This window comes from Cynocephalus volans, chromosome 10 (genome assembly GCF_027409185.1).
Source record: "Cynocephalus volans isolate mCynVol1 chromosome 10, mCynVol1.pri, whole genome shotgun sequence".
Lineage (NCBI taxonomy): Eukaryota > Metazoa > Chordata > Mammalia > Dermoptera > Cynocephalidae > Cynocephalus > Cynocephalus volans.
This window is the reverse complement of record NC_084469.1, coordinates 28,157,014-28,184,953: the sequence shown is the minus strand read 5'-3', so window position 1 is coordinate 28,184,953 and position 27,940 is coordinate 28,157,014. Positions and strand designations below refer to the sequence as shown.

Genomic DNA, 27,940 nt, shown 5'->3' with positions numbered 1-27,940 from the left:
ATAAATTTATGTTACATATATTTTACACAATTAAAAAACTAATGTATCAAAAACCACTCAATAGTATATTTTAAACAGATAAGTTATATCGTACATGAATTAGAACTCAATAAAGTTGTTAAAAATGTAGCAATATAAAAAAGCAAAAAATGTCATATTTCCTAAATAAAATTTTTAAAAATTTGAAAAAAGGATCATCAAATACATCAAACTACTTGCAAAAAAAAAAGAAAAAAAGAAAAACAGAAACAAAAACCTCTTAACTTTTTGTTCTTAAGTGAAATAAAAACTGTATTCAAAGAGTATTTAGAAAAATAACAACAATAAAATAGATTTTAACACTCAGGACATGTGGTCAAAGTGGTATTCAAGAATAAGTCATACCTGTAAATATTCTTATTCTTACACAACAAAGAATTAAAAGAAACTTAAAGAAGACAGAAATAAAAGAAGTAATAAAGACAAAGGTATAAAGTAATGAATTGAAAAAGGAAAAGAATAGAATTAATAAATAAATCTAAGAGCAAGACCTTTGAAAAAGCCTTAAAAAATTCTGGCTTGTTTAATCTAAGGGGAAGAAAAGAGGAACTACAACATTAAGGATGGAAAGAGAACATAAACAGAGATTTGGAAAGAATGAATAAACTTTAAACATCTGAGTGAAATTATTTTCAATACTCTATACTTACAAAAATCAACCCAAGAAGTGGAAGATGTAAATATAATTATAGAAGTAACAGAAAAGGCTGACAAAGAACAAATCCCCCAAAAGGCACTAGGCCTTGATAATTTTATAGGTAAATTGCTTCAAAATTTTTGGGATATAATTTTTTATATTGTTTAAATGGTCTCAGTGCATAGCAAAAAATGAAAACCTTCCCAACTTGTTTTATAAAGCTGACAAAACCTGATACACAACCTAACAATGACATCATCAAAAGAAGAAAATTATAGGGCCGGCCCGTGGCTCACTTGGGAGAGTGCAGTCCTTATAACGCCAAGGGCATGGGTTCAGATCTCTATATAGGGATGGCCGGTTAGCTCACTTGGGAGAGCGTGGTGCTGACAACACCAAGTCAAGAGTTAAGATCCTCTTACCGGTCGTCTTAAAAAAAAAAAAAAAATCCTTAACAGTCAAAAATTCTGGAAACAAGAAAACATCACACTTAGAGTAGCTCTGGGAGAAAAGGGTCTTTGCTTTGTTCAGTACATTATTCCCAATGCCTACAATAGTGCCTAGCATACAGAGGTACTCACTAAATATGTACTGAGTGAGCAAATGAACAAATATGCTAACTAGAGTTGCTGTCATTAAAATCAAGAAAAAATTGTCTGCCATCCCTGCTCTTATTTAACACTGAAACATTATTCAGAAAGAGAATTTCTACAACTTTTTGATCTCAGGATCTCTTTACACTCTTGGAAATTACTGAAAACAGTTTATGTGGGTTATATCTACCTATATAAACCAATGTTGGAAATTAAAACTGGGAAGTTTAAAAAATATGTATCTATTAGTCCATTTAAAATAAAAGTAATAAATCCGTTACATGTTAATATAAATATGTTTTTATAAAAAATAACTATATTTCCCCCAGACAAAACAAATTCCTGGGGAAGAGTGGTACTGTTTCTGTCTTTGCAAGTATCTTTAGTGTCTCCTCTAATAGACACCAGCTGGACTCTTATATATGCTTCTGTATTGAATCTGTTATGATATGTTGTTTTGGTTGAAAATATTTACAAAATCTGGCTTCACGGAGATTTGTAGTTAGAAAAAGGAAAAAATTATTTGAATGCACTTGTCTTAGTCAGTTTGGGCTGCTATAACAAAATACCTTAAAAACTGGGTAATTTCTAGGGTGGCCAGTTAGCTCAACTGGTTAGAATGTGGTGCTGATAACACCAAAGTCTGCTAACAGTTCTGGAGGCTGGGAAGTATAAGATCAAGGTGCTAGAAGATTTGGTATTTAGTGAGGACCCTTCACAGATGGTACCTCACATGGAGGAGGAGGCGGCAAACAGGTTTCCTCAAAAAGCTCTTTTATAAGGGCACTCATCCCATGCATGAGGGCTCTGCGTCACCTCCCAAAGTCCCTGCCTCTTAATACTATCACATTGGGGATTAAGTTCCAATTTACAAATACTGGGGGAGACACCAACATTCAGACCATAGCAACCCTTTCCAGGTATTTGTCAATGATTCTTTTTTAAACTATACCAAACTTGAAAAGTAGTAGATACTGAAAAATTAGTTTCAATGTAGAAGTTGGAAACTTATTAATGAACTTGTCATGTTACACTAAACTAAAATCCATTGGTCTGCCTAGGGTGCAGAAAGCTGGAAAGAGTGTTGCTCTTATACTAACAATGAGGAAAAAATAAACTAAAATCATAACATTTCTTGAACCGATCAGAAAGCTAAAGACAACCAAGTATCCTGAAATCCAAGAAGGGACATGCTTCCCCAGGAAAGACAGGACACAAGGATGGTCTTACATGGGGTACAGCATAAAAGGAAGACAGGGATGCCATATAAACAGGTAAGAAGGAATCAACTAACATTTTTTAAAAATTACTAAAGGCCAAGTGTGGGCTACTGAAACAGTATACAACTCCTGGGAGCTGCAAAAACTATTGCAGCATCAAAGTATGAAACCCCTTGAGAAAAAAAATGAATGAAAATCTATTTGCCCACACAGGGCAGTTGGCACCCACGCTTAGATTCTTTCCCAAGACCTCTACTGGATGCTCCTGAGAAAATCTGGGGGCATTCTACACAAAATACCTAACATTCAATAAAAAATTATAAGACACATACACATACCAGGAAGGAAGGAAGGAAGGAAAGGAGAAACAAGAGACAAAGCAACTAACAGAACCAGTCTCAAAGAAAAGCCACTTGTTAGAACTATTAAATAGGATGTAGAGGAGGAGATTTAAAAATAATGATGAATAATATACTAGAGAATCTAGTAGAAAAGGTATTCAGCATGTGTGAACAGATTGGGAATTGCAGAAGAGAGCTGGAAATTATAAGAAAGAGTCAAATGGGAATGTTAAAAATAAGAAATAGTGTCAGAGCTGAAGAATTCCTTCAACTCACTCATCACACTTGACACAGCCAAAAACATAAAAAACAAAAATCAGTGAACTTTAAGACAGGTCAATAGAAATTACCCAAACTGAAACATAAAGAGAGGAAAAAAAGAGAGAATCCAACAGCTGCAGAACAGTATTAAATAGTCTAACAAATGTGTAAGTAGATTTCAGAAAGAGGAGAGAGAATAGAGCAGAAATATTTGAAGAGATAATAGCTGAGAATTAAAAAAAAAAAAAAAGAAAGAAAAAGAAAAACACCAAACTATAGATACAGTAAGTGCAAAGACCCCAAACAGGATAACTTTTTAAAAAAATAAGACATCAGACATTAGACACATCATAGTAAAACTGCTGAAAAGAAAATGAGAGAGAAAGGTAAAATCTTAAAGACAGCCAGCATGGAGGTGAGACACATTACATGGAGAACAAACATAAGAACAACTGCAGACTTTTCCTCAGAAACAATGCAAGTCAGAAGACTGGCATTTTTAAAGAACTGAAAGGAAAAGAAAAAAAACAAAAACAGAACAAAAAACTGTCAACCTAGAATTTTATACTGAGCAAAAATATCTTTAAAAAGTAAACGCAAAATAAAAACTTTGAAAGCAAACAAAAGCTCAAAGCTCACTGCCAGTAGATCTGCATTATAAAATATTAAAGGAAGTTCATCAGGCAGAAGAAATATGGTACAGAAGAAAGCTTGGATCTAAAGAAATAGAATAACTATGTGAGCTGATGGATATGTCAATTTGCTGTACTACAGTCACCATTTTACTATCTATATGTATTGCATAACATCATGTTGCATACTTAAATATACATAATAAAAATTATTTTATAAAAATAAAATAACTTGAAGGATGACAAACAACGAAGGCAAATATAAAAGTTTTTTTCTTTTTTTAATTGCCCTAAAAGTTAATTGTCTAAAGCAAAAATAGTAACAGTGTATTATGAGGTTTAAAATATATGTAAAAGCAAGATGTATGACAATAATAGAATGAATAAATGATGGGAGGAAGGAATTGGAAGTCTACTATCATAAGGTTCTTATATTACACATAAAGTGATATAATATTATTACTGTGATATTAATGATAATATTAATGTGATAAATTAAAGATGTATATTGTAAACCCTACGACAACCACTAAAAACAGAAAAACAACAAGGAATATAACAAACCGAAGACAACTAGCAAGATGACAGATCTTTTTTTTTCCTTGGCAGCTGGTTGGTAAGAGATCCAAGCCCTTGACCTTGGTGTTATAACACCATGCTCTAACCAAATGAGCTAACTGGCCAGCCCAAGATGATAGATTTAAATCCAACTATATTGTGGGAATAAAGCAAGGCTATCTACTCTCACCAGTTTTATTCCACATCATACTGGAAGGCTTTGCAAGAGTAATAAGGCAAAAAGTAAAACTATCTTTATTCATAGATGACATCATTATCTACCTTAAAAAAACCCAAAGCCTACAAAAAACACCTACAACTAATAAGTGAGTTCAGCAAAGTTGCAGAATACAAGGTCAAAATATAAAAATCAGTTATATTTCCATAACTGTGAAGGACAATAGTACCAAAAACCATAACATTTAATATAAATCTAACAAAATATGAGCAAGATTTCTTTTTAAGTTTTATTTTTTATTTAGTTTTTATTTGTTGGCAGCAGGCCAGTATGGGGATCCAAACCCATGACCTTGGGGTTACAAAGCTGAGCTCTAACCTACTGAGCGAAACGACCAGTCTATGAGCAAGATTTATAGCTGAAAACTAAAAACATTGTTAAGAGAAACTGAAAACCTAAATAAATGAAGAAATATAACATGTTCATAGATTGGAAGATTTAATATTGTAAATAAGTCAATTCTCCCCAAATTGATCTACATATTCAATGCAATCCCAAAATCCCAGAGGCTATTTTTTTTAAGAAACCAACAAGTTGATTATAAAATTTATATGGAAAGGCAAAGGAATTAAAATAGTCAAAACAATTTCAAAAAAGAACAATCCTAGAAGACTCAGACTACATGATTTCAAGACTTATAAAGCTATAAGTCAAGACCCTGCGGTACTGGCAAAAGGATAAACATACAGATCAATGAAGTGGAAAAGAAAATAACTTCACACCTATATGATCAATTGATTTTTGACAAAGGTGCCAAGACAATTCATTGTAGAAAAAATCATGTTTTCAACAGACGAGGATGGAACTACCTAAAACAATCAACTTGAAAAGAATCATAGAAATATATATAAGATATAAAGCAATAAAACTTTTTTTTTATTATTGTCATTTCGACAATAAAACTTCTAAAAGAAAACACAGAAGAAAATGTGATCTGGGGTTAGACACAGGATTTTTAGACAGGACACCAAAGCACAGGTCATAAAAGAAAATTAGTTGATAAACTGTACTTCATCAAAATTTAAAAACTCATCCATCCATCAAGAGATTGTTAAGAAAGTAAAAAAACAAACCACAGACAACTGGCAGAAAATGTATGCAAAATACATATCTGACAAAGAATGGGTATTGCACTAATTTCCACTCCTATCAGTAAGGTGTCCGAGGGCCTATTTTCCTAATTTATTATGTCTTAACCCATTTCTCAAGGAAAGAGTAATAAAAGAAGGCAGACCCCAATACCGACATAAACAGAGAGGGCTTGATAATCTCAGGGTAAAAACTGCCTTGTTTTGGAGGTGGGATGAGAGACAAAAGAAATAAAAAGTCAGATGTAACTAATACAAATAGCTTGAGTGGGGAAGGGTGAGCTTTGAGAGCCAACAAGGTAAGACCAGCGCACCATCCATGGGCCTGATGTGTCTGGAAACCAGTGTTGAATAGGCTGTGAAGGCTCCTTTGCTACCCAGGTATCAGTTCACTCTGTTGATAAGAATATGGCATCTAAAAATACTTTTCCTTTTAAAATGGTATGTATTTATTAAGAACAATTTGACGAATGAAATACTGCCATTTGCAACAACATGGATGGACCTTGAGAGAATTATATTATGTGAAACAAGTCAGGCACAGAAAGAGAAATACCACATGTTCTCACTTATTGGTGGGAGCTAAAAATTAATATATAAATTCACACACACACACACACACACACACACAAAAGAAAACGGGGGGGGAAGAAGATATAACAACCACAATTACTTGAAGTTGATACGACAAGCAAACAGAAAGGACATTGTTGGGGGGGAGGGGGGGAGGGAGAAGGGCGGGAGGTTTTGGTGATGGGGAGCAATAATCAGCCACAATGTATATCGAGAAAATAAAATTAAAAAAAAAAAAAAAAAAGAACAATTTGGAAATTATAAAAACTGGAAATGGAAAAAATATTAAAATTATCTGCAGTCTCAAATTTCAAAAACAAGCAAACCATACATACTGTCCTCATGTGGAATATTTACCTTCCCCAGCTTTGGAGTGATGTGCACCTCATTCCCTGGCAAATATCTAATGTAGGTCTTAAGGACAGGACAAGTAAACTAGCCTTTCACCACCTTTGATGCAACAGGTAAGCTGTGCTACAATTTTCATTCACAGAGAACAGCATACTGAGGGCAGTAAGGAGGCTCTAATAATTCAGGGCAAGTAAACCCAGAGTTGCTCTAAAGCAGGTAAGTAGGGATGGAAAGGAGTGGAGCTGTTGGAAAAGCCACAGGAACTTGACAAATGCCTGGACACATAAAATTAGGCACACTGATATTCCAATGGATTTTATCATACAGCAGCAGCAGCAGCATTACTGCCATTTACTAAGCACGATTGAGCCCAACATCATGCTATGTGTATTAAAATTCATTAACTCTAATCCCTACCACCTCGAGGTAGGTATTATTTTCTCCATGTCACAAATGAAGAACCTGAGGCTCAGAGAAGTTAAGTAACTTGTCCAAGGTCACACAGATAGATAATAGCAGAGCCAAAATTTATTTATTTATTTATTTATTTTTAATCCTAAATAATTTATTAAATTTTCAGTGAATGACACCTTTATCATATACTAAATTTTTATTTATTTATTTATTATTATTTTTATTTTTTTAATTTTATTTTGACTGTAGGTGTGTGGGTTGATTTCTGGATTCTCTATTCTAGTCCATTGGTCAGTGTGTCTGTTTTTATGCCAGTACCATACTGTTTTGGTTATTATAGCTTTGTAGTATAGCTTAAAGTCAGGTAGTGTTATGCCTCCAGCTTTATTTTTTTTGCTCAGCATTGCTTTGGCTATGCGTGGTCTTTTATTGTTCCATATAAATGTCTGGATAGTTCTTTCCATTTCTGAGAAAAATGTCTTTGGAATTTTGATGGGGATTGCATTGAATTTGTATATCACTTTGGGTAGTATGGACATTTTCACTATGTTGATTCTTCCAATCCAAGAGCATGGGATATCTTTCCATCTTCTTGTATCCTCTCTAATTTCTCTCAGCAGTGGTTTGTAGTTCTCATTATAGAGATTTTTCACCTCCTTGGTTAACTCAATTCCTAAGTATTTTATTTTTTTGGTGGCTATTGTAAATGGGCAGGCTTTCTTGATTTCTCTTTCTGCATGTTCACTATTGGAGAAAAGAAATGCTACTGATTTTTGTGTGTTGATTTTGTATCCTGCTACTGTGCTGAAATCATTTATCAATTCCAACAGTTTTTTTGTAGAGGTTTTAGGCTGTTCGATATATAGGATCATGTCATCTGCAAACAGGGACAGTTTGACTTCATCTTTTCCAATCTGGATGCCCTTTATTTCCTTCTCTTCTCTGATTGCTCTGGCTAGTACTTCCAACACTATGTTGAATAGGAGTGGTGAGAGTGGGCATCCTTGTCTAGTTCCTGTTCTTAAAGGAAAAGCTTTCAGCTTTTCCCCATTCAGGATGATATTGGCAGTGGGTTTGGCATATATGGGCAGAGCCAAAATTTAAATTCAAAGCTCAAGTTTATTTTCACTTGACCAAGCTGCCATACAATGTTACATTAGGGACAATGCCCAATTACTCCAATCCTTACAGAAGTCAAATAAAATGCTCAGTCCTTCATTGCACATAAAGGAGACAGAAGATAGCTGTTTTGGATTCCTTACAGGCTGTCTAAAAATGAGGGATTTTAGAGGGTAAGTGGCAAAAGGTTCCAAATATGCAGCAGGCATCTCTCTCTGCCCAAAAAGCACTATCAAGGCTAATGTGCAATAAACGTGATGAAGCATGGTGGTCAAATTAAACCCAGTCACACTATAATGTTAACCATTATAATGAAAATTTTATGAACATTAATGAACAATTTATGAGTCCTTGCATAAGCTACAGTCAAAACTCTCTACAAGAAGGCAAAACTGAACATTCACTTGGATCCAACTTGTCAAGTAAAGGCAAGTTAACCTTCACCTCTGCACCAGATGTTAAGAAATCCTGGCTGGGGAATGGTAGAGAGCCCCAGTCAAAACTAGGGACACTAGGCCCATATGATAGGCTGAGCTGAGCTACAACCTGTCTCCAGGCCTGCCCCACAAATCAGTGCTTTCTGTGCTCTTGGCAATTTCTGAAGTTTAGTGTTGTTGGCAGACATTCTGAAAAGTGTAATACAAAAAAATAGACAAAAAATGTCCAAACATTCTCAGCCACTAACAGGAAAATTTGAGCGTATACCTTAAAAGCTCACTTACTTTATTTTTTTATTTATTTTTATTTTAGGGGAGTGGGTGGCCAGCAAGGGGATCCAAACCCTTGGCCTTGGTGTTATAACACTGAGCTCTACCAGACTAAGCTAACTGGCCAGCCACTCAATTGCTTTAGATCTAATATGTTTTAGCAGAAGAAAGCAATTGGCAGTTGCCATTTTTTTCCCAAATGATTTATGGTCTCTTTAATACCAATGCCATTTATTTTCTTCTAATTTCACCAAGCAATGGGCTTCATTTTCCTCCCAAAAGAGGATGAGAGAAAGGATAAATGTAAAATGATGGAGGGTAAGAATACAAACCCTCCTGCTAGTGAGCTGACAATGACAAATTCATAAACCCACATAATTACAATCAACACTATGCTGCAAAGTCCCACCTTCTACCTAGTTCAGAGTCTTGGAGAGCACAATTATTCTTGTCCTAATACTTGAATTAGATGATATGCTAATTTTGAAGATGAAAAGCAAGGAACACTTTTTCTGTGGAAGGCAACATGCTTTGCTGATTTAGTTAATAAATCTTTATATTTCTATGAAAAGTGAAGAAGGCAATGATTAGCCTCCTTTTCTCGGGAAACTCAGACATGGAAAGATTAAGAAACATGGCCCTGGACAAGACCCGAGGACAGGTAGAAATCCTTTGTTTTCTGGGTTTGGCACTTTGTACTAAAGTGAGGATGAGGAAGAGAACAGAAAGTCTCTAATGGCATGCCGCATGGCTCTGAACCCATCCTGTTCCACCTTTTCATCTACAATTTGAATGAAGACATAGAAGACATCTCTGTCGAATCTGCTACTAATAGAATAGGGAGGTCATCAAGATTCCAAAAGGTCTTGACAGGCTGGAACAATCAAACAAACCACGCAAGATGAAACCATAAAGTTGGGCACTTAATTTCAAAGAATCTCTTATACAAATAGAGGAGGAAAAAGTTTAAATGAAGTTCATATGAAAAAAAAAACCTGGGGCAGTATTGCAAACTGTTGGCCCACAGATGTGTTTTGGTTGGCCTTTGCAGTGTTTGTGAAAAACACTAAGCCAACATTTAAAAATTCAGAGAGTCGCATAGAAATCCGGATATCCGGCTTCTCTTGAAAAACTGATAGATCTGACAACTCCAGGTCTGCATTTAGACATAACAACAACTGGTTAGAATTGATTTGTGGCTGTCCCCATTAGGCAGAGCACTCACTCCCTAAGGGATGTATCAGATGCAAATTAGCCTTCTTAAGCCATTTAGATTACTTTCTTGGCTCTATTGGCATCTGTCTGCAACTCTTGATCCAGGTGACTGCCAATTCAAAAGAAGCCAACAGCATGATATGGTTGCCAAAAATTTCACCAAATCCGAGGTAATGGAAGAATAGTGACTAAACCAGTGGCACTTAACTTTTGAAAAGTCACACTCTTTAGAGAATCTAGAAAAATCAATGAGTCCAGAAACATGTCTATCCATACAAAAATTTACAATTAATTTCAGGGAGTTGACAGCCCCTCTGAACTACCAGTTTCCAAGTTAATGACCCCAGTCTAGAAAATGAGCTAAATTGTCCCATATATATTCACATATGTCTACTCCTGGGAATCTCATTTTAAGAGGGATGCTGACAAACTGCTGTCAAGAGCTCTGCAACCGGGATGATAAGGGTCTGGAAATTACATTTTAAAGTTAAAGAAACTAAGAATGGTCAAGGGTTTGGATCCCCATACTGGTCAGCCACCCCCCGACACCCCCACCAAAAAAAGGAAACTAAGAATGGCTAGCCTAGAAAAAGGAAGACTTAGAAGAGAATATAATATCCACTTTAAAAATCAGAAACTGTAATAAGGGGCCGGCCCATGGCTCACTCGGGAGAGTGCGGTGCTGATAACAGCAAGGCCACGAGTTCAATATAGGGATGGCCGATTCACTCACTGGCTGAGCGTGGTGCTGACAGTACCAAGCCAAGGGTTAAGATCCCCTCACCGGTCATCTTTAAAAAAAAAAAAAGAAAGAAAGAAACTGTAATAAGGAACAAGGACTAGGTTTACACTGGCCTAGCACAGAATTAAGATCGATGAGAAGTTCAAATGAGGTCTATTCTACCATTTCAGTTCAATCTAAGAAAGAAGTTTCTCACAATTAAAACTGTATGAAACCAGAATAGTCTGTCCTGTGGATGAATAAAGTAGTGAGCTCCCATCACTGTAAGTATCCAGATTTCTACAGGATAATAAAATGTCAGAGATGTCATACAAAGGATTCCCAAACTGTGTGGAAGCTCATACTACAATTACTAGAGCTTCTTCCAAATCAAAGTTTCAGTGGGCAGACCTGGAGATGGCAATAAAAATTCTCTTCCCCGCCCAAACCTTAATCTTGCTCTGATCAAATAGCTGCATTGCAGCCTAGCTGCACTCAAGAGACAGAAACCCAGTAGCTGATCCTCTCCTAGTGATTTTCAGTGAGTTTACTGGGTACTGGTCAATGTTTGTCCTCTCTTGATATTGCACATCTGCTTTTTTTCTCTCTAACAAGCTCCTCTATTCACACCTCTCTTTCTACCTACATTCAAGCTGTCCACTTTAATTCTTGGGAAGCTGCATAAATTTCATAGTATTTTAGATCATGTATTTGTTGAATAGACTCATCTTATCCATAAGGTTTCAAACATGTTGGTATTCAATTAAAGTTTTTGACGATTTCGGCAGATAAAAATGGGGAGTGCCATATTAACATTGTAAGAGCATCACAGTCCAGTTAGAAGAGGTCACAAACTAGACCAGTTCAAGATGGCCCACAGAGGAGGTGGTTGACAATCAAAGGCTCTCCAAAATGTTTAGCAGAGGGGCCGGCCTGTGGCTCACTCGGGAGAGTGTGGTGCTGATCACACCAAGGCCACGGGTTAGGATACCATATAGGGATGGCCGGTTAGCTCACTGGGTTAGCATGGTGCTGACAACAGCAAGTCAAGGGTTAAGATCCCCTTACCGGTCATCTTTAAAAAAAAAAAAATGTTTAGCAGAGTGCTAATCCAGCAGCTAGTATTTCAGAAATATCAAGAAATTAAAGAAACGGCCTCAGTATGTCTTTAATTTCTAAATCATCCCCTCCCTCTGAGTAATTATTCAGTCAGAAACACCTCTTTTAAGAAATTTTCTGCTAAAATGTCTTTTAAGACACCATGAATGTAAAGTAAATATTTTGCCCTTATTTACACAGATCAAAAAGCACACTTGTGCTGGCTGAACACAATCAAGATTACACTTATAAAAGGAAAACTTTCTTTTGTCCATATTGCAGCTCTCCTCCTGAGTGTTCCTCAGAAGCTTAGGAAACAAGTGTTAAAAACAAACTTTTCCTCTGTTCCAGGGAAGAGAGGAACGTGGGGCCTCTTGACCTATAAAATTCAATATTTTGGAACATCCATAATTCTCCCAAGTCTGTGCCAGTCAAGTAGAGACTCCCTTTAGCAAACTACCAGCCAGCCAGGGTTGGAGAGTAAGGTCTTCATCCCTAGGAGGTGACAAAGATGGGAGGACCCAAAAGCACCCTGAAAAAGCCTCTGCTTCAGCTTGCCTTACAAACTGTTAGAAAAGACAGATGGAGGGGATGACAGGAAAAGCAATTATTTCTTCTGGGCTTCCTTTCTGTCTGGATTCTAAGGAGACGAATACAAAATTCCATCACAGACTGAAATGCTATCTAAACATTCTTGAAAATGTGGTCTTGCTCTCTGAAATATGACCTGCTCTGCTGCAGCAACCTGTAACCTATTAATATGTGAAGGTGGAGAATGCCAACATTTCTGCAGGCTGTCTAATTCTGGGCCTGCCTCTCCAATACTGCTATTGTAACTCCCAGGTTATAACGTAAATAACTAAAAGATATATGACTACACAGCATGACCCAACAAAAAGTCCTGATGAATCATTCACTTTCTTTCACATTCTTGGAATTTTATTTATTTATTTATTTTGGCAGCTGGCTGGTACAGGGATCCGAACTCTTGACCTTGGTGTTATAATACCATGCTCTAACCAACGGAGCTAACCAGCCAGGCTTCTTGGAATTTTAAATACCAGAGACTCTCCTAAATACTTTAAGGCTTCCAGTGAGCCATTCTAAATGTAGTCTGAATCACACTAACCAGAAGTGTTATTATTCCAAATAGTAGTACATTCAGACTATTCATGCACAAATCAATTTTCAAACCACTTTATTTATTTAGTTTTAGATTTTGACATTATTTGATTCCCTGCCTTGTACCAAAAGGGACTTGAGTAAAAGATAAATAAAATACAAGGTAAATTAAAATAGAAAGCAAGAAAAGAAAGGCCAGGGTAGGAACAAAACTGATGGCTAGAAATAGGGCTAAAACCTTGTTACACTGGTCTGCAATTTTTATTTTTATTTTTATATCTATTAAGCCACTTTAAAGAAACACTCACACACTGACCATAATGATATTTTTATGGTAAAGGGCTTTTGTTTATTTGCAATTAATAAACAATTTCACACAGACCAAATATTCAAGTTTCAAGACCTTTCTAGTACTAAAATTCTGATTCCTTTGGTATATCCAGATGAGACAACAGAAAATATCATAAAAGTAGTAGTATTTGAGCTTACCCTTAGATTGGTAAGATTTGGAAATGTAGCTACTGAAAGAAAGAGGAGAAAAGCATTTCAGACACAAAGAAGTACGTAAGCCCAGAGAGCACAGGGCATGCTTATAGAGCACTAAGTCTTTGGTATGGATAGAATACAACAGGAGACAAAATCAGAAATGTAGACCAAAGCCTTGAATGCCAAGCAAAGGAACAAGGATTTCATTTGGTAGCCAGAAGCCCCTGATGTTTCTGAAGAGGCAGATGACATGACCAGATATACACTGCAAAAATTAATCAGCAGAATGAGGCTGGAATGTCTACAGGCTGTCCTATTATTCTTTATTACCTCTAAAGGCCCCACTGACAAGGGTCTCATCTACCAGAGAAGCAGGGCTTCATAGGAGATACCTCAATGGACAAAAACAAAGCAATAATGACTAAGGACCATGGAAGAGTCCAGGAACTAGGATAAATTTCAGGAAAAAAAAGTCTATAAGCAAATACTGATGATGACAACAAGGATAAAGGGAGACTACCTACAAATAGGCCAGTGAAAGCTGACTATTAAAGAGGAAGAAGAAAGTCATAAAATGTAGGAAAAATATAGAGATAAATAAAACTAAAAATGTAAAAGAAAGAGATTCGTAACACCTCTGAGCTACTAGCAGAGGAAACAGGAATATCAGAGATCAGGAAATTTCAACATAGGATTATATCCTCTCCCCACCCCAAATCTGGGCAGCATAGTGAACATTTTTAGAAATTAGCTGTACTAAAACATGTCAAAGAAGAAAAATAACAGAATTGAAGCTATTATAAAGGTGCACTCCTAATCTAATTGAATAAGTATTGAAAAGGGAGGAACGAGAGGCTGGCCGGTTGGCTCACTCATTAGAGCGTGGTGCTGATAACACAAAGGTCAAGGGCTGGGATCCCCATACTGGCCAGCTGCCAAACAAAAAAAGAAAAACAAACAAACAAGCAAAAAAACTGCAAAAGAGAAAGACTAGAAAATGCACGCTTAGCATTTCTGTTATCATAGCAATTTCTGATATATGATGCCTAACAGAAGAGCAGAATCCAAATAAAAAGGAAAATGGTCAGGCCGTCCCCGTGGCTCACTCGGAGAGTGCAGCGCTGGTAGCGCCGAGGCCATGGGTTCGGATCCTATATAGGGATGGCTGGTGCACTCGCTGGCTGAGTGTGGTGCAGACCATACTGTGCCGAGGGTTGTGATCCCCTTACCAGTCAAAAAAAAAAAGGAAAATGGTTAATAGATAACATCTGGCCCCTCAACCATCAAAGAATATCTCCTCCCCACATACTTTTTTTCCCCTTTATTCCCCTCCAACTACCTTCCTTAGCTAGATCCAAAAAGAACTGTAAAACTTTTAAATGGACCGATGGGTACCTGTTTGCAGGCGAAGCTAGGTATGATGAATTGTAGCTATGTCAGGTTATTATCTTTTGCAGCAACAAAGTAATATCCAAACCCCAATACCCTAGCTGACAGACAAAAGCAGCAATCTTATTTAGCCACAGAACACAAAATAAAGGAGGGTACAAGTGACATCTGACACTAACGGGGAAGAAGAGGAAACTTCAGTCTTCTCATTTCAGTCTACAGGCCCCTGGCTCTGGGTGAGTTGTGCTACCATACATGACCCTGGTCCAAGGGACACTGAGTGAGAGCTCATGGCTGGTCTGGGCAGCCTACCCCTGCTACGTGGTGGGGGTGAGGTGGAGAAATCATGTATTTTCCCTGCTGTGTATGAGACAAATCAAGGAAGTGCTCTGCAAAAAGGCAGATCAACATTTTGTTCACTTGGTTGTTGGGTCTTGAAGAAATCAGGGGAGCATAATTGATATGGAGGAATAAGTTACTTACCTGCCTTCCGTCCTGCCCTACATTGGTTTGACCTCTCACAACAGTTCGAATATTGTCATCTAGTCTCCTAGCAAAAAAGTTAAAGAATACAAATCATTCAAATAATCTCTATTCTAGGTTGACCCAAAGAAAAAAAAAGTTAGTAATCTATCCATTAGCTTCTATAGATTACATCTACTTGTCCAGGAAAACCAAAATCAAATGTGAATGATATAAGGAACAGGGGGCAGCAACAGTAATGCAAGAAACGAAGCCCAGTGTAGACTGATGAGTTGTCTTTGTTTAAAAAAAAAACCTCTTTTCACTTAATATTCAGAGCTGTCCAAAAGGACCAATAAAACTTTTAGTATTTTTCATGGAGTAAATCAGAAATGACAAAATTGCTGAAACTTTACAGGAACAAGCCAGAGAATTCAAATTACCCCATACAAAATCTCTTCCTCAGTAACTTTAAAAGGGACAAATAGATGAAATCAGTGCTTCATCCTCTAGGCCCCGATCATGCACTCTGTGTATGAGACAGATCAATAGCTTCCAGCTCCTCTTTCTCTGGTGGCTCAACAGGGGCCATATATTGGCACCTCACCCAGAGAAATTTATATCAGTCGATTTAATTTTTCATTTGAAGGATCCATTAAAGGTATAGCATGGAGAAAGCAGAAAATAACTAGTTCACAAGTGATTTTTGGATAATCAGGGAATTTGCATTTTCTGTGCAAAACTCTGAAGAACTTAGTAGTCTCTACTAAAATTGTTATAGCTAAAAATCCAACAAAACAATAAGGAGGTTTCTTTGAACTTCCTAAGGCACCAATGAAACAATGCATTCTTGGGGAAGAGGTCATACGGGAATATAAAATCATCTCCTGGACTCAAAATAAACAATTTTCCTTACCAAAACTTAAAAACAAACAAACCGACCAACCTATATTCGAGGTAATGACATCAACCTATGTATATAATGAACAGACATTTACTGAGTGCAGGCCATGTGTCAAAACTGGATATCTAGACATGGATAAACCAGAACAAGGTTACTGGGCAGGAAGGACACCTGATGATCATCTGGGACAATCACATGCCTGGATTAATCACAGTGTTTAATCCAGGGCCATCATTCAGGCCAACCAGCAGATCTGACACTGTTAACTGGTATGTGCCAAGTGATACACATAAAAGCCCATCTCCATATTTAAGCTTTGGGAATTCAAAAAAAAAGTAAATCTGCTAGGGAAATAAAACTATTAAAAATATAGTAGAAAAGCATTTGCCTCCTCTTATAGTGAACTATTTTGAACAGACTATTACAGCTTTCTTCCTTTTTTATGAATAATTGAAGACTAGCCAAAGAATCAAGTTCCTTACCACAAGACTCATATGGAAACCCAGATAAAAGAATTATTTTTTTAAAAATTACCATCTACGACAAACTTGAGATTTCAGGGCTGTCACAGAAGAGTATAATCCAGAATGTGATTAACTAAATTAACAACATACTTTTCATTAATTATAAACAATCATATGGTGTTACTTACCTTATTTTCAGTCTAATTTTGTTCACGACTTCGTCTATGTTTGCCAGAGACTACAATAAAGAAGGAAGAATGCCCAGCTGTTATTTTACTTCCTGGAATTCTTCTTTCACAGGGAAAAGATGAGCTATCATGGCTGTTTATGAAATCTCAAAAAAGTTAATCACACAGCATGATTTTTTTTTTTTTACTTTACTTTTTTTTTTAAAGTAAAGTAGTAGTTGGCAACTACTGCTAAATTCAGCCCAGCACCTATTTTTTGTAAATAAAGTTTTATTGGAACACAGCCATGCCCATTCACTTACATATTGTCTATGGCTGCTTTTAAGCTATAATAGCAGAGTTGGGTAGTTGTGCCAGACACTTATATGGCCCACAAAGCCTGAAATATTTACGGTCTGGACCTTTACAGAAAGTTTGCAGAGCCCTGGTATATAGCCCTGGTATATAGGATTGTGACAAATTCATACAATGAAATATAGCAATGAAAATGGGCTGGTTGGTTAGCTCGGCTGGTTACAACACAGTGTTATAACACCAAGATCAAGGGTTTGGACCCCCATACCGGCCAGCTGCCCAAAGAAAAGAAAAGAAACAATTACAACACACAACAACATGGAAAAATCTTACTAACATAACATGAAAAAGCCAGAAAGAAGAATAAATACTGTATGATTCCACTCATATGCACAGTTCAAAAAAGTTGAAACTATTCTCTCATGTTAGACGCCAGCATAGTGGTTATCTCTAGGGGAGGTAGTGACTATGAGGAGGCAAGAAAGGCCTTCTGAAGATGTTTTATTTCTTGATCTGAGTGGTGGTTATGTGGCTGTATTTTTTTGTGAAAATTCATCAAGTTGTACACATAAAATTTGTATACTCCTCTATGTTGTTATATTCCAATAAATAAACAAAATTTAAAGTATATAGATCTTTTAGAAAAAAGTCTGTAGTTTTAATCTAAGAAAAGATTTCAAAATTTTCTTCTTTTTGCCTGATTATTTTCTAATTACTCCATATTGACTATGCACTTCTATTATATTATAATAAAGGGTTTTTGGGGTTTTTTAAAAAGATAATGACAATTAAAACAAATGGACCTTTTCTGACATGAGAAAATGTGAGGAAATGGTGCCCCCTAATGGAGAGAAGGTATGATTTTACAGCACCATTTTAACTTGAGTTTTCAAAACACAATTTTATAAATTCTCTTTCCCTTAACCCCAAGAGATATTTTACCTCAGAAAAAATGGGGGGTGATGCAGGAATTATGCTTATAAATTACCCCTGGCTACCTCTGCTGGCAGGAGGAGGCCAAGAGCCTTCCAGGGGCAGGTCTGGTAAGCGGAACAGGTCACGCGTATTTGAGATATCAGACTGGGTCGTTCAAATTTTGTCTACTGCCCTGATCGAGACAATGGTTACTCAGAATTTTTTGAAATCCAGAAATTACCTGAGGTAAAGATGAATCTTAGAAAAGAGAAATAACCTTGATTGAGGAATCCAATTCAATTGGATTCAATCCAATTCTGACAAGCCTGTCACTTTTACCTTTTCTTTCAAAACTGGACTGAGATAATATAAATCACCACCACGTTAACAATCGCTAAGTTGTCACAGGACCTGGGGTATGGCCCAACCCTGCCACTATTAACTTACCGGTGGACAAGTTATTTAACCTGTCTGAGTTTCTATTTCCTCATAAGCAAAAAGGGCATAACAGTTCCTGACTTGCCTATCTCTGCTGGAACCCATACTTTTTTAAAAAAATATTTTTTTGTATTAAAAAAAATCTATTTAAAAAATGTTAATATCAGGGAATCTGGGTGAAAGGTAGCCATCCATGAATGCTTTGTACTATTCTCGTACCTTTTCTGAAAATGGGAAATTATATCGAATAAAAAAAAATTTGTATTCTTTTTAAAATTGGTAAAACATGGGCTGGCTGGTTAGTTCAGTTGGTTAGAGTGTAGTGCTGATAACACAAAGGTCCAGGGTTCGATCACTGCACTGGCCGGCAGCACTCCCCACCAAAAAAATTGGTAAAAAGTACATGACCAAAAATTCAGGTAGAAAAAGAAGGTATATAGTAAAAAGCAAGGCTTTTTCTCACCCTGTTCTTCCTGTCCCCCTCAGTTCTCTTTACCAGAGGCAACAGTCTGAGCCAGTTTCTTTTGTACCTTCTGGGAGATAGTCTATGTATTAAAAGCACATCCATAAGCATTTTGTACTATGCTTTTTTCACTTAACAATATAAATGGGAAGTCATTCCACATCAGTAAATATTAATGTTTAGTGGTACAGTAATAATTTCTTAGAAATTTAATAATCCTCAGACATGATGGTCTAGCTTAAGCCATAACAATTTTTCTAAGAATAATTATCCAAAATATTTGGATCATTCCAAATAATCCAAATTATTAGTAGTCAGATGTTCAATTGCATTTAAAACAGTGAAACTTGGAAATGACCTAAGTGCCCATCAACGGAGAAGTCAAATAAATCAGGCCACATTTACTCTATTTTTTTGTTTGTTTGTTTGTTTTTTGGTGGCTGGCTGGTTCAGGGAGTGACAGGTCATATTTACTCAATGCCATCACTAGAGATGCTGGTCAGAGAGGCTGCGGAACAATAAAGAAGACTGCTTATGATATCTTGCTAACAAGAGGAAAACAGTTTCAAAATATCAAACACTTCATGAATATAGCTAATAAAGGAACAGAAAGAAATATCCTAAAACTATAATACTCAATTGAATGTTAGGTGGACAAGTAGTTCTGCTGTTCTTTATTTTCCAGATTTTCTATTGAGGAAGCAAAAGGGAAAGGGTGCTAACATTTGACCTGGGTCTAATATGCAGCCCTGTTCTAGACACTTTACAGAAATTATTTCCCTTAATCCTCTCAGCCATACTAGGCACACTATTATCCTCTTCAGTGTAAAGATTGGGAAATAAGCTCTGAAAGAATAGATGTTTTGTCTAAGGTCACAGAGATAACATGCATCACAGCCAGATTCAGTTGTAGTCTATCTGACTCCAAGGTCTCCACTCTTTCTCATTCTACCACATTACCTTGAATGCAATGGTTCTTGACCTACTTTTCTTGCACCCCAAAACACCTTACAGATACAACACATTCCCTGTCATCAGTTCTGTGTCTCACTATGGCAGTAATTCTCACTGGGTTTGGAAGCCTCTCCTGGAGTTGGGAAAAGCCCCCTAGGAACCCAGATTGGCTACCCTGGGTAAAAGCGGTTTATCCCCTTTTTGAGAATCACTCATCTAGTTTAGTTGTTTCACTTTTTATTTTATTGGCGGCTGGCTGGCACATGGATCCAAACCTTGACTTTGGTGTTATAATACTGGGCTCTAACCAATTGAGCATTCAGCCAGCCCTCATCTACTTTAGTTGTAATGTGCTTATACAGTTTTAACTACACAATCTTAAAATGTTTTAATTACTGAAAACTATTTCCTGATTTTAATGATAATTCTTGACAATTACAGAAAATATAGAAAATAAGTAAAATCACCCATGCTCCCAGAAGAGTATAACCGCTATTCACATTTTCACCCTCCCCCCGTTTTTTCCCACTATTCATATTTCTGTATATTGCCTTCTAGTGTTTTCTATGAAAATATAGGGCTTTAAAAAAAAAACTATCCCTGTGCCAGCCAGCCTCCAAAATAAATAAATAAATAAATAGGTGAAAATAAGCTGGAATGATAAGCAATTTGGCATCTTGTTTTTTTTCTCCCCACTTAATATAGATCCAGAACATTTTTAGGGTCATTAAAAATTCTTTATAAACAGTCCCATATGACTTTTTTCAAAGTTCTTAATTATACTAGTTACATACTAGCTTTTCATAAATTTTGTCTAGTTTCCCTTAATCAAACCTCCAATGAAAACATGACTAATTATCATCTTCAGTTTACTAATAGGAGACTAAAAAGGTTTTCCAGATTATTGTTACCAAACCTGGCTACTCTTTGGAACCACAGAGGGAACTCTGTTAAATACAGAAACCTGAGCTCCTCTCCTACCTGGACCTGGTGAAACAGAAACATCCAAGGATCTGTTCCAGTCCACACTCCAGCCTCCAGATAACCACAGACATGTAAGTACTTGCCACTCAACAGAAGTGCATATACACCCTCCTCCACAGAGTGACACTAAATCTGTTTTTGATATACTGACATCTACTTTAAACAATCTAAACTCATAATTAACAAGTAGTTACTGTAGTTCCATGAGTTATACATATGGTTTTTGCCCAGGATCTAGCAATAGTTGAAAGAAATTATAAGTTATGCCACTATTTTCTATTGCCTTTTCATTCAGGTCCATGGGAATCTGAGTTGGCAGATAAACAGCTAAGTGTAACTCTAGGACTGGGGAAATAAAGGTAACCCTGTATCATAAATTTTCTGAGTTACTCTAAGAAACTTCACTACACATTATCATGTACATGAGGGTATAATTAGATAAGACATATAACTGAATCTGGGGAACAACAAATATCTTGTGCTACGTTCAGTAGTTTAAAAAACATGGTAACACCAAGGTCAAGGGTTTGGATCCCCATACCCACCAGACAGCAAAAAAAAAAAAAAAAAAAAAAAGCAAGGGGGAGGCTGGCCAATTAGCTTACTCCTAGAGTGTGGTGCTGATAACACCAAGGTCAGGGATTTGGATCCCCATACAGGCCAGTCGCCAAAAAAGGTAAATAAATAAAACAAAAAATAAAAAACAAATACATACACAAACATATCAGGAAGAGGTAAGAAGCTAGTGGTTTCCCATAAAATTTTCAAATCTCCTATTTGCAAACATCTATTTTTGTTTTGGTAACTCAGCAATTGCTACCTTTATACCAGTTGTTCCCAAATATCTATCTCCAGCTAATTCCTAAAATTCCCCTTTCATACAAAATGATTAGCTATAAAGGCTATTTGTGAAATCTCAAGAAAAGACAACTGCATAGTATATCATTTTTAAACTTTATTTTAAAAATTAATATGTCAGGGCTGGCCCGTAGCTCACTTGGGAGAGTGTGGTGCTGATAATACCAAGGCCACTGGTTCAGATCCCTATATAGGGATGGCCAGGTAGCTCACCTGGGAGAGCGTGATGCTGACAACACCAAGTCAAGGGTTAAGATCCCCTTGCTGGTCATCTTTTTAATAAATAAATAAATAAATAAAAATTAATATGTCCATTAGAAAAAGTTTGGAAGGAAATATGCCAAGATATTAACAATGATAGGAATTATAAGCTCCACATTCAAATATCCAACTACATAATTCCACCTGGATGACCCAAACATGTCCAAAACTGAACTCACCCTTACACTCTACTGCTACCCTACTTACCACTGAAACCTGTTCGTCCTCCTCATTCTCAATATTGGGTAATGGTGCCAACACCTACCCAGTCTTCCAGGCTAGAAATCAAAGTTCAATATCCTTAGCTTGGCCTATAATGCTCTACTAAAATGCCATTTCCTCAGGGAAGCCTTTTGGATGTCCCAGACTAGGCAATGCCTGTTGTGTAGTTGATATACTTCCTTCATGGCAATGCTATCACATTTCAGCTGTGAATTCTTTATCTATCATTGTAAATCATGAATGATAACAAAGTGGAGAATTTATCATTGTTAAGTGCTAAGAATCGTGCCTGGTGCACAGTAAGCGTCCAATAAATGTTAACTATTATTACAGTTATAGTAGAAGTTAGGACTCTTATAAGAGCAAGTGACAAATAATAATTAATAATTATACCAACAAGTCATTGTAACTTCATGATTCACTTACAACCTGTTCATTGTGTAATTAACTATTAAGATAGACTGAAAGCTCTATGTTGATAAGGACTATCTGTCTTGCTCACCTCTCCATCCCTCAATTTCTTACAGAGCAAGGCAGAGTAGGTGTTTTTTTTGTTGAGTGAATGAGTGAATTTTAGATTCTAACTTTCATCCCTTCAGGCACTAAATTCTGTGACTTCTGTCTCCTAAATAGCTCTCAGATCTGTCTTCTCCATCCCACAGCTCACTCAGGCTCGCATCGGCTCTCTCAAGTGATTGACTGATTAGTCTCCTAACTGGTCTTCCCTCCTCCAGTGTTTCCACCCCCAGTTCATCCTGCACACTGCTGCCGGAAGGGATTTTAAAAATGTGAATCTGCTCCAGTCTTTACCCTGTCAAAAATCCTTCAATGAATACCCACTCCCTAGAGCAGCAGTCTCCAGAGGGGGGTGTATACATCCCTAAGGAGTTTGCAATACTTTCCCTGAGGGAGTGAGAAGAAAATACTAAACCTCAATTTTTATTCTTTATTTATATAGCAAATATTACTAAAGCCTAATTTACTTAAGATTGGTACTAGAATATATACATGATATTTTGGGGGTAAAGACTTAAAAATTAGCCCAGTGAAAATTAGTTCTATGAAAAATATTTCACTGAGAGGCATGCGGTATTCAAAAAACTAGAGACCACCAGCCTATAGGACATTGATCTTTCAGGATCCTTGCTCTGCCTGCCTCCTCAGTCTCATCTCCTACAAGGCTCTGCTCACTGTGCACACTTTGGGTACCCATCCCTGAGTCTTTGCCCTATGTTTAGAATGACTTTCTTTCCCTCGTCATCCTGGAAGATTTGCCTAGCTTTTCACTCTGCCTAGAAAAGTGTTCCACCAGATTGCCACAAGCCCGGCTCCTTATATCTATCCGATCTCTGTTAAAGGGAACCACCTCGGAGAGAGCTTCCCTGACCACCCAACTTAAGGACACTCACCATCCATCATGCTTTCTCACTGCACCTGCTTTTTATCAGCGCATTAGCCATATCTGATGATTTCCTGTTTATTTATTTGTTGATATATTTCTTATCTTCCTCCCCACACCAGACTCTATGAGACCAGAAATTTACCTGTCATGTTTACCATTTCTCTCCAGTTTCTAAAACAGTGCCTGGCACATAGTAGACACTTAATAAATGATTGCTGAGTTTGACTAAATGAATGAATGAATGAATCCTTCAAGACTTGGCAGAAGAGCTACCACTGCTCTGAAGTTTTGATTTTCCTAGGTTTGTTCCTCACTGTATCGATAGTTCCATATCTCTCTTATAGCATTCACCAGTGTCTCTCCCCACTTAATCATGCACACCTCAAGGGCACAGATGAGCTCTTATTCATCTTTGTATTCCCAGCGCTCGGCACAGTGACTGACAACACATGACAGGTGCCCACTGAATGTTTGCTGAATGAATAAATGAAACATTGAGCAGAACTCTAACTGCCCTTCTCCCAATTCTGCTGCTTCTAATTCTGGTCTACTTCTCACCCAAACACCCCAAAATCAGTTCCCATAAGAAAAATCCATCTGTATAGGCAAGTCACCCAACAAAACAAAATAAAACAAAGTCTAAAAATTTGCATCTTGAAAAAGAGGTAAAAGTGGCTTTCTGGCTCTGGGCTTATCCTGCCTCCCTCACTCCCACTTACCCCTATTACATTTAGAAATACTTTCCACTTTCCAATTTACAATAGAAAATTTGGGGGAGGGGAGGACTTTTAAAATCTAATGGTATAATTTATAATAATATGTTCACTATACAAAGAATTCCACTGTAACACAATTTAGCCACCCCAATTGATTACAATGAAGGCTGACTTGAATTTAACTCTCATTTGTTTATCAGGGGCCCTTAGATTATGCAGTATAAAACACCAATCACAATACACAGGATGAGCCAGAGCTACTGAAATGAAGGAAACCTAAAACTCTATACTTACTTGCTCTGTTGGGAACAGAGTATTGATATACTCAACAGCATTAAAATCTGCTCGATCTAGAGGATCCTGGCTTGGAAATACCTATACAAAAAGAGGGGAGGGGATTATATATCAAAACATCATGTTGTATGCTATAAGCATATACAATTTTTATTTGTTAATGAAAGAGAAAATTAATTTTTAAAAGTAGGGGATTAAAAATACTCTACTTTGTTTCATGTATTCTTTCTTTCCTCTCTATTAGATGGTAAGTTGCCTGAAGACAAAAACTATATCTTTTTTCATTTTATAATGCTTCACAAATGACAGATGCTCAAAATATCTGCTAAAGCAAATCTTTAACTTTCAATAACTTCTGTAGTTTTAATATCTTGGCATAACTAACAGAATGTGCAAATGTGAAAAGTTCCACAGATATCAATGAAATCAAGGACAAGGAAAAGTCAGCAGGCATTGCACACTATTATATTAAAATGGCTGATGACATGGTTGTATTAAGGAACCCTTGATAACAGACTTATGTGCTATGTCTCAGTGATCTCTGCAGTAGAATTCACTACCCATTGAAACAATTTTTATGCTTCCGACAATGTCAAGAAATGGTGAGCTAGTATTCAGGTTAACAGAAGAAAGCAAGCCACCTCTGAGAAATATAGCTAACTCCCTTTGAAAGTCGCAACGTGAAGAACATGTAACAAGGTGGATTACATTGACAAAACAGTCAAATGATCCCCTGGGCACTGGATTTCACCATCTCAGGATAGTTATAATTCTGGGAAGCAACTTCTCTGAAGAAGCTTTCCAAAGAAATATGTCTTCTAAGAGAGCTAGAAGACAATTGTTAGAAAAGTTTAGGGCTTCCACAATGTCAAGTAGAGGAGGAGGTAAGATAGGTGAGAAGAAAGTAAAGGTGTTCTCTTTTTAAAATGCTTAGTATTTCTGTTTCTGTAATATACATTTATGGTGGAGATACATCATATGCGCATGTAACTTACACAACTTCAATTATAAGCGCTCACCAGAGAGAGTGCTGGCAACGGGATTTGCCATGAGTGTATGCCCCATTGAGAGCATGATATGAGATGTGAATTTTCCTTTTCCTCAAGTTGGTCTCAGTTTCTGCATTCCTATCTCTCCTCCTAGATATTATCCTAGGTTCTACTATATTTTCACATAAGAAGGCCCCTAACACAAGCCAACTACTTCATCTGGTAATAACTGAAAAGAGAGTGATAGGTTCTGATGATGGAGGAGCAAACTAACAGCACTAGATTTATCAAAGAGATGCTCATACACTGTACTTCATGGGCAATTTAAAGAATTCCGAGGGTAACATATCTATAGTGCTTTTCACCTTATGCAATGACTCTGGAACTTAATCTCTGAGTAAAATGTGATTTCATTATATCAATCTTTCCTGACTCCTCATATATCACTACTCTTTACAAGAGAATTTCACTTAATCTTAGAATCTGCAGAATTTCACTCAATCTTATACTACTAAAGTAAGAAAAAATTATGAATTAATCTTGACATCAAGATGTCTGCTTACTAGATAAACCTACACTAGAACTCAAACTTATTCTTAAGAAATAGCAAAAACGTCTTCTTCTGAAATCTGTCAGTCAAACAACTGACTGCATTATTATTTTTGCCATTAGAACCCACTAGGTCCAAAGAGCAACTGAAATATATATTTTTTTCTGGCAAATGGAGGTGGGGGGTGGAACAGAGTGGCCAGAACATTAAAAGCTTTGCCCAGTGGCCTGGCATCTTTGGGATGTGCCAAATGTGGTTTGTAGGAGTAATTCAACCACTCCTAGAAAAACACACATCCAACAGTCTATATGGGCCCACCACACTTCTGCACACCGCTCTGCTTCTTCCAAAAGCCTATAAATGCGACAATATAAATACATTAGCACAGTGACAGACCCATGGTAAGAATTAATGGTCAATATATGTTAACTAGTAGTAGTACTAGAAGTTAATGTTTACCTTAGAAAAACTTCCCAGTGGTCACTAAATAAGGCACAACCCTCTTTTCTTAAGTCATAACCCCATGACAATTCCTTTAAGGGAGATTTTCTCCCTTTATCAGGAGCAGTACCTTGTGCAAGCGTATAAATCACTATTTCTAATATCATTACCCCTAAAAACTCAATAAACTTCAAAAGAGAATTTAGTCAATTAAAGAGTTCCCGCAGGGGCTGCCTGCTTAGCTCGGCTGGTTAGAGTGCCACATTGAAACACCAAGGTCAAGGGTTCGCATCCTCATACCGGCCAGCCAACTTACATACAAAAAAAGAGTTCCTGCAGGGAAGGGAGGCCTCCTGTGAATATTCTCCAACTTAACCCATCAACTTCAGGAGTTCTCAACCTTTTAGGTATGGCAAAAGGGTCATTTGTCAACATTCCGCTCTGCTCTGCCTTCTGCTTCCGAACTTAAAGTCTCTCTATCTCCCCAATTTCGAGCACTCACAAGGGGCTAGCTTGAGAAACGGGAACAGCGGCCCTAGCCTGGCAAATGAATGAAGCCCCAAACCCCCAGAATCCGAGGTTGGCATCCATGTGGTTTTTTTCTTCTACGTTCATTCTCTCAGGGGGCACAGCTCCTTTGCCCAAACCCACTAGGTCGCCCCATCCTCCAAAGACAATCATGGCCTAGAAAGGATTCTCTCCCTCCACTGGATTCAGAAATCCCTTCCCACCTCCACCACCCCCCAAGCCCTCGCTTTCCCTTCGGCTTCTAGCCCCCACCTCTCTGTCTAAAGACCGCTCCCTCCCCGCCCCACCCCAAGTCCCACCATCTAGAGCTGCCCCATCTTCCCACTCCCTTTCCTGAGGGGGCGGAACGCTCACTTGCTCGATGGCGAGCTGCACCTCGGGCGTGAGCTGCAGCACGGCTTCCAGCTCCTCCACGAACTCCAGCTCCTCCTCCTCCATCATCCCGCCACCCAGCCTCTTCCCGACTCCCACCCCAACCTGCACTCGGACCTCCTGTCGTCACCCAGGCCCCAGAACGGCAACTGCCGGGTTGCAATGCTCAGGTAAGCCCAGGCTCTCTGTCAGCCCGCCCGGCACTTCCGGGAAACCAGGCACTTCCGGGAGGCGGGGCATTCTGGGATAGCGGAGGACTGACCTCTGCAGGCGTTCCTGTCACGTCCCCGGATTCTCCCGGGGCAGCCCGTTAGCCCGGCGGCCTCTGCTTGCCCTCAGCTCGTCCTTGAGATGGTGGGAGCCGTCTTCACCCCGCCTAAGGCGCGCCCCCCACTGAGGGCCCAGGTGTTGGGGGAGGGCCTGGCCTCCCGGCACGACG

The 27,940-nt window shown here is 37.7% G+C and overlaps 1 protein-coding gene across 2 annotated transcripts in view; it reads right to left on the bottom strand.

Annotated features, from left to right (window-relative positions):
- VPS53 (VPS53 subunit of GARP complex) overlaps positions 1-27,681 on the bottom strand; it is a 152,341-nt gene extending 124,660 nt beyond the window's left edge. For both annotated transcript variants that reach the window (XM_063111603.1, XM_063111604.1), the window contains exons 1-4: positions 27,484-27,681; positions 24,622-24,702; positions 16,821-16,870; positions 15,286-15,352 (exon numbers count right to left, since the gene is read on the bottom strand). In XM_063111603.1, the coding sequence (XP_062967673.1) occupies positions 15,286-15,352; positions 16,821-16,870; positions 24,622-24,702; positions 27,484-27,570 (285 nt within the window). In that variant the 5' untranslated portion in view covers positions 27,571-27,681. The remainder of the gene's footprint in view (positions 1-15,285; positions 15,353-16,820; positions 16,871-24,621; positions 24,703-27,483) is intronic.
- Between the last annotated feature and the right edge of the window lie 259 nt (positions 27,682-27,940).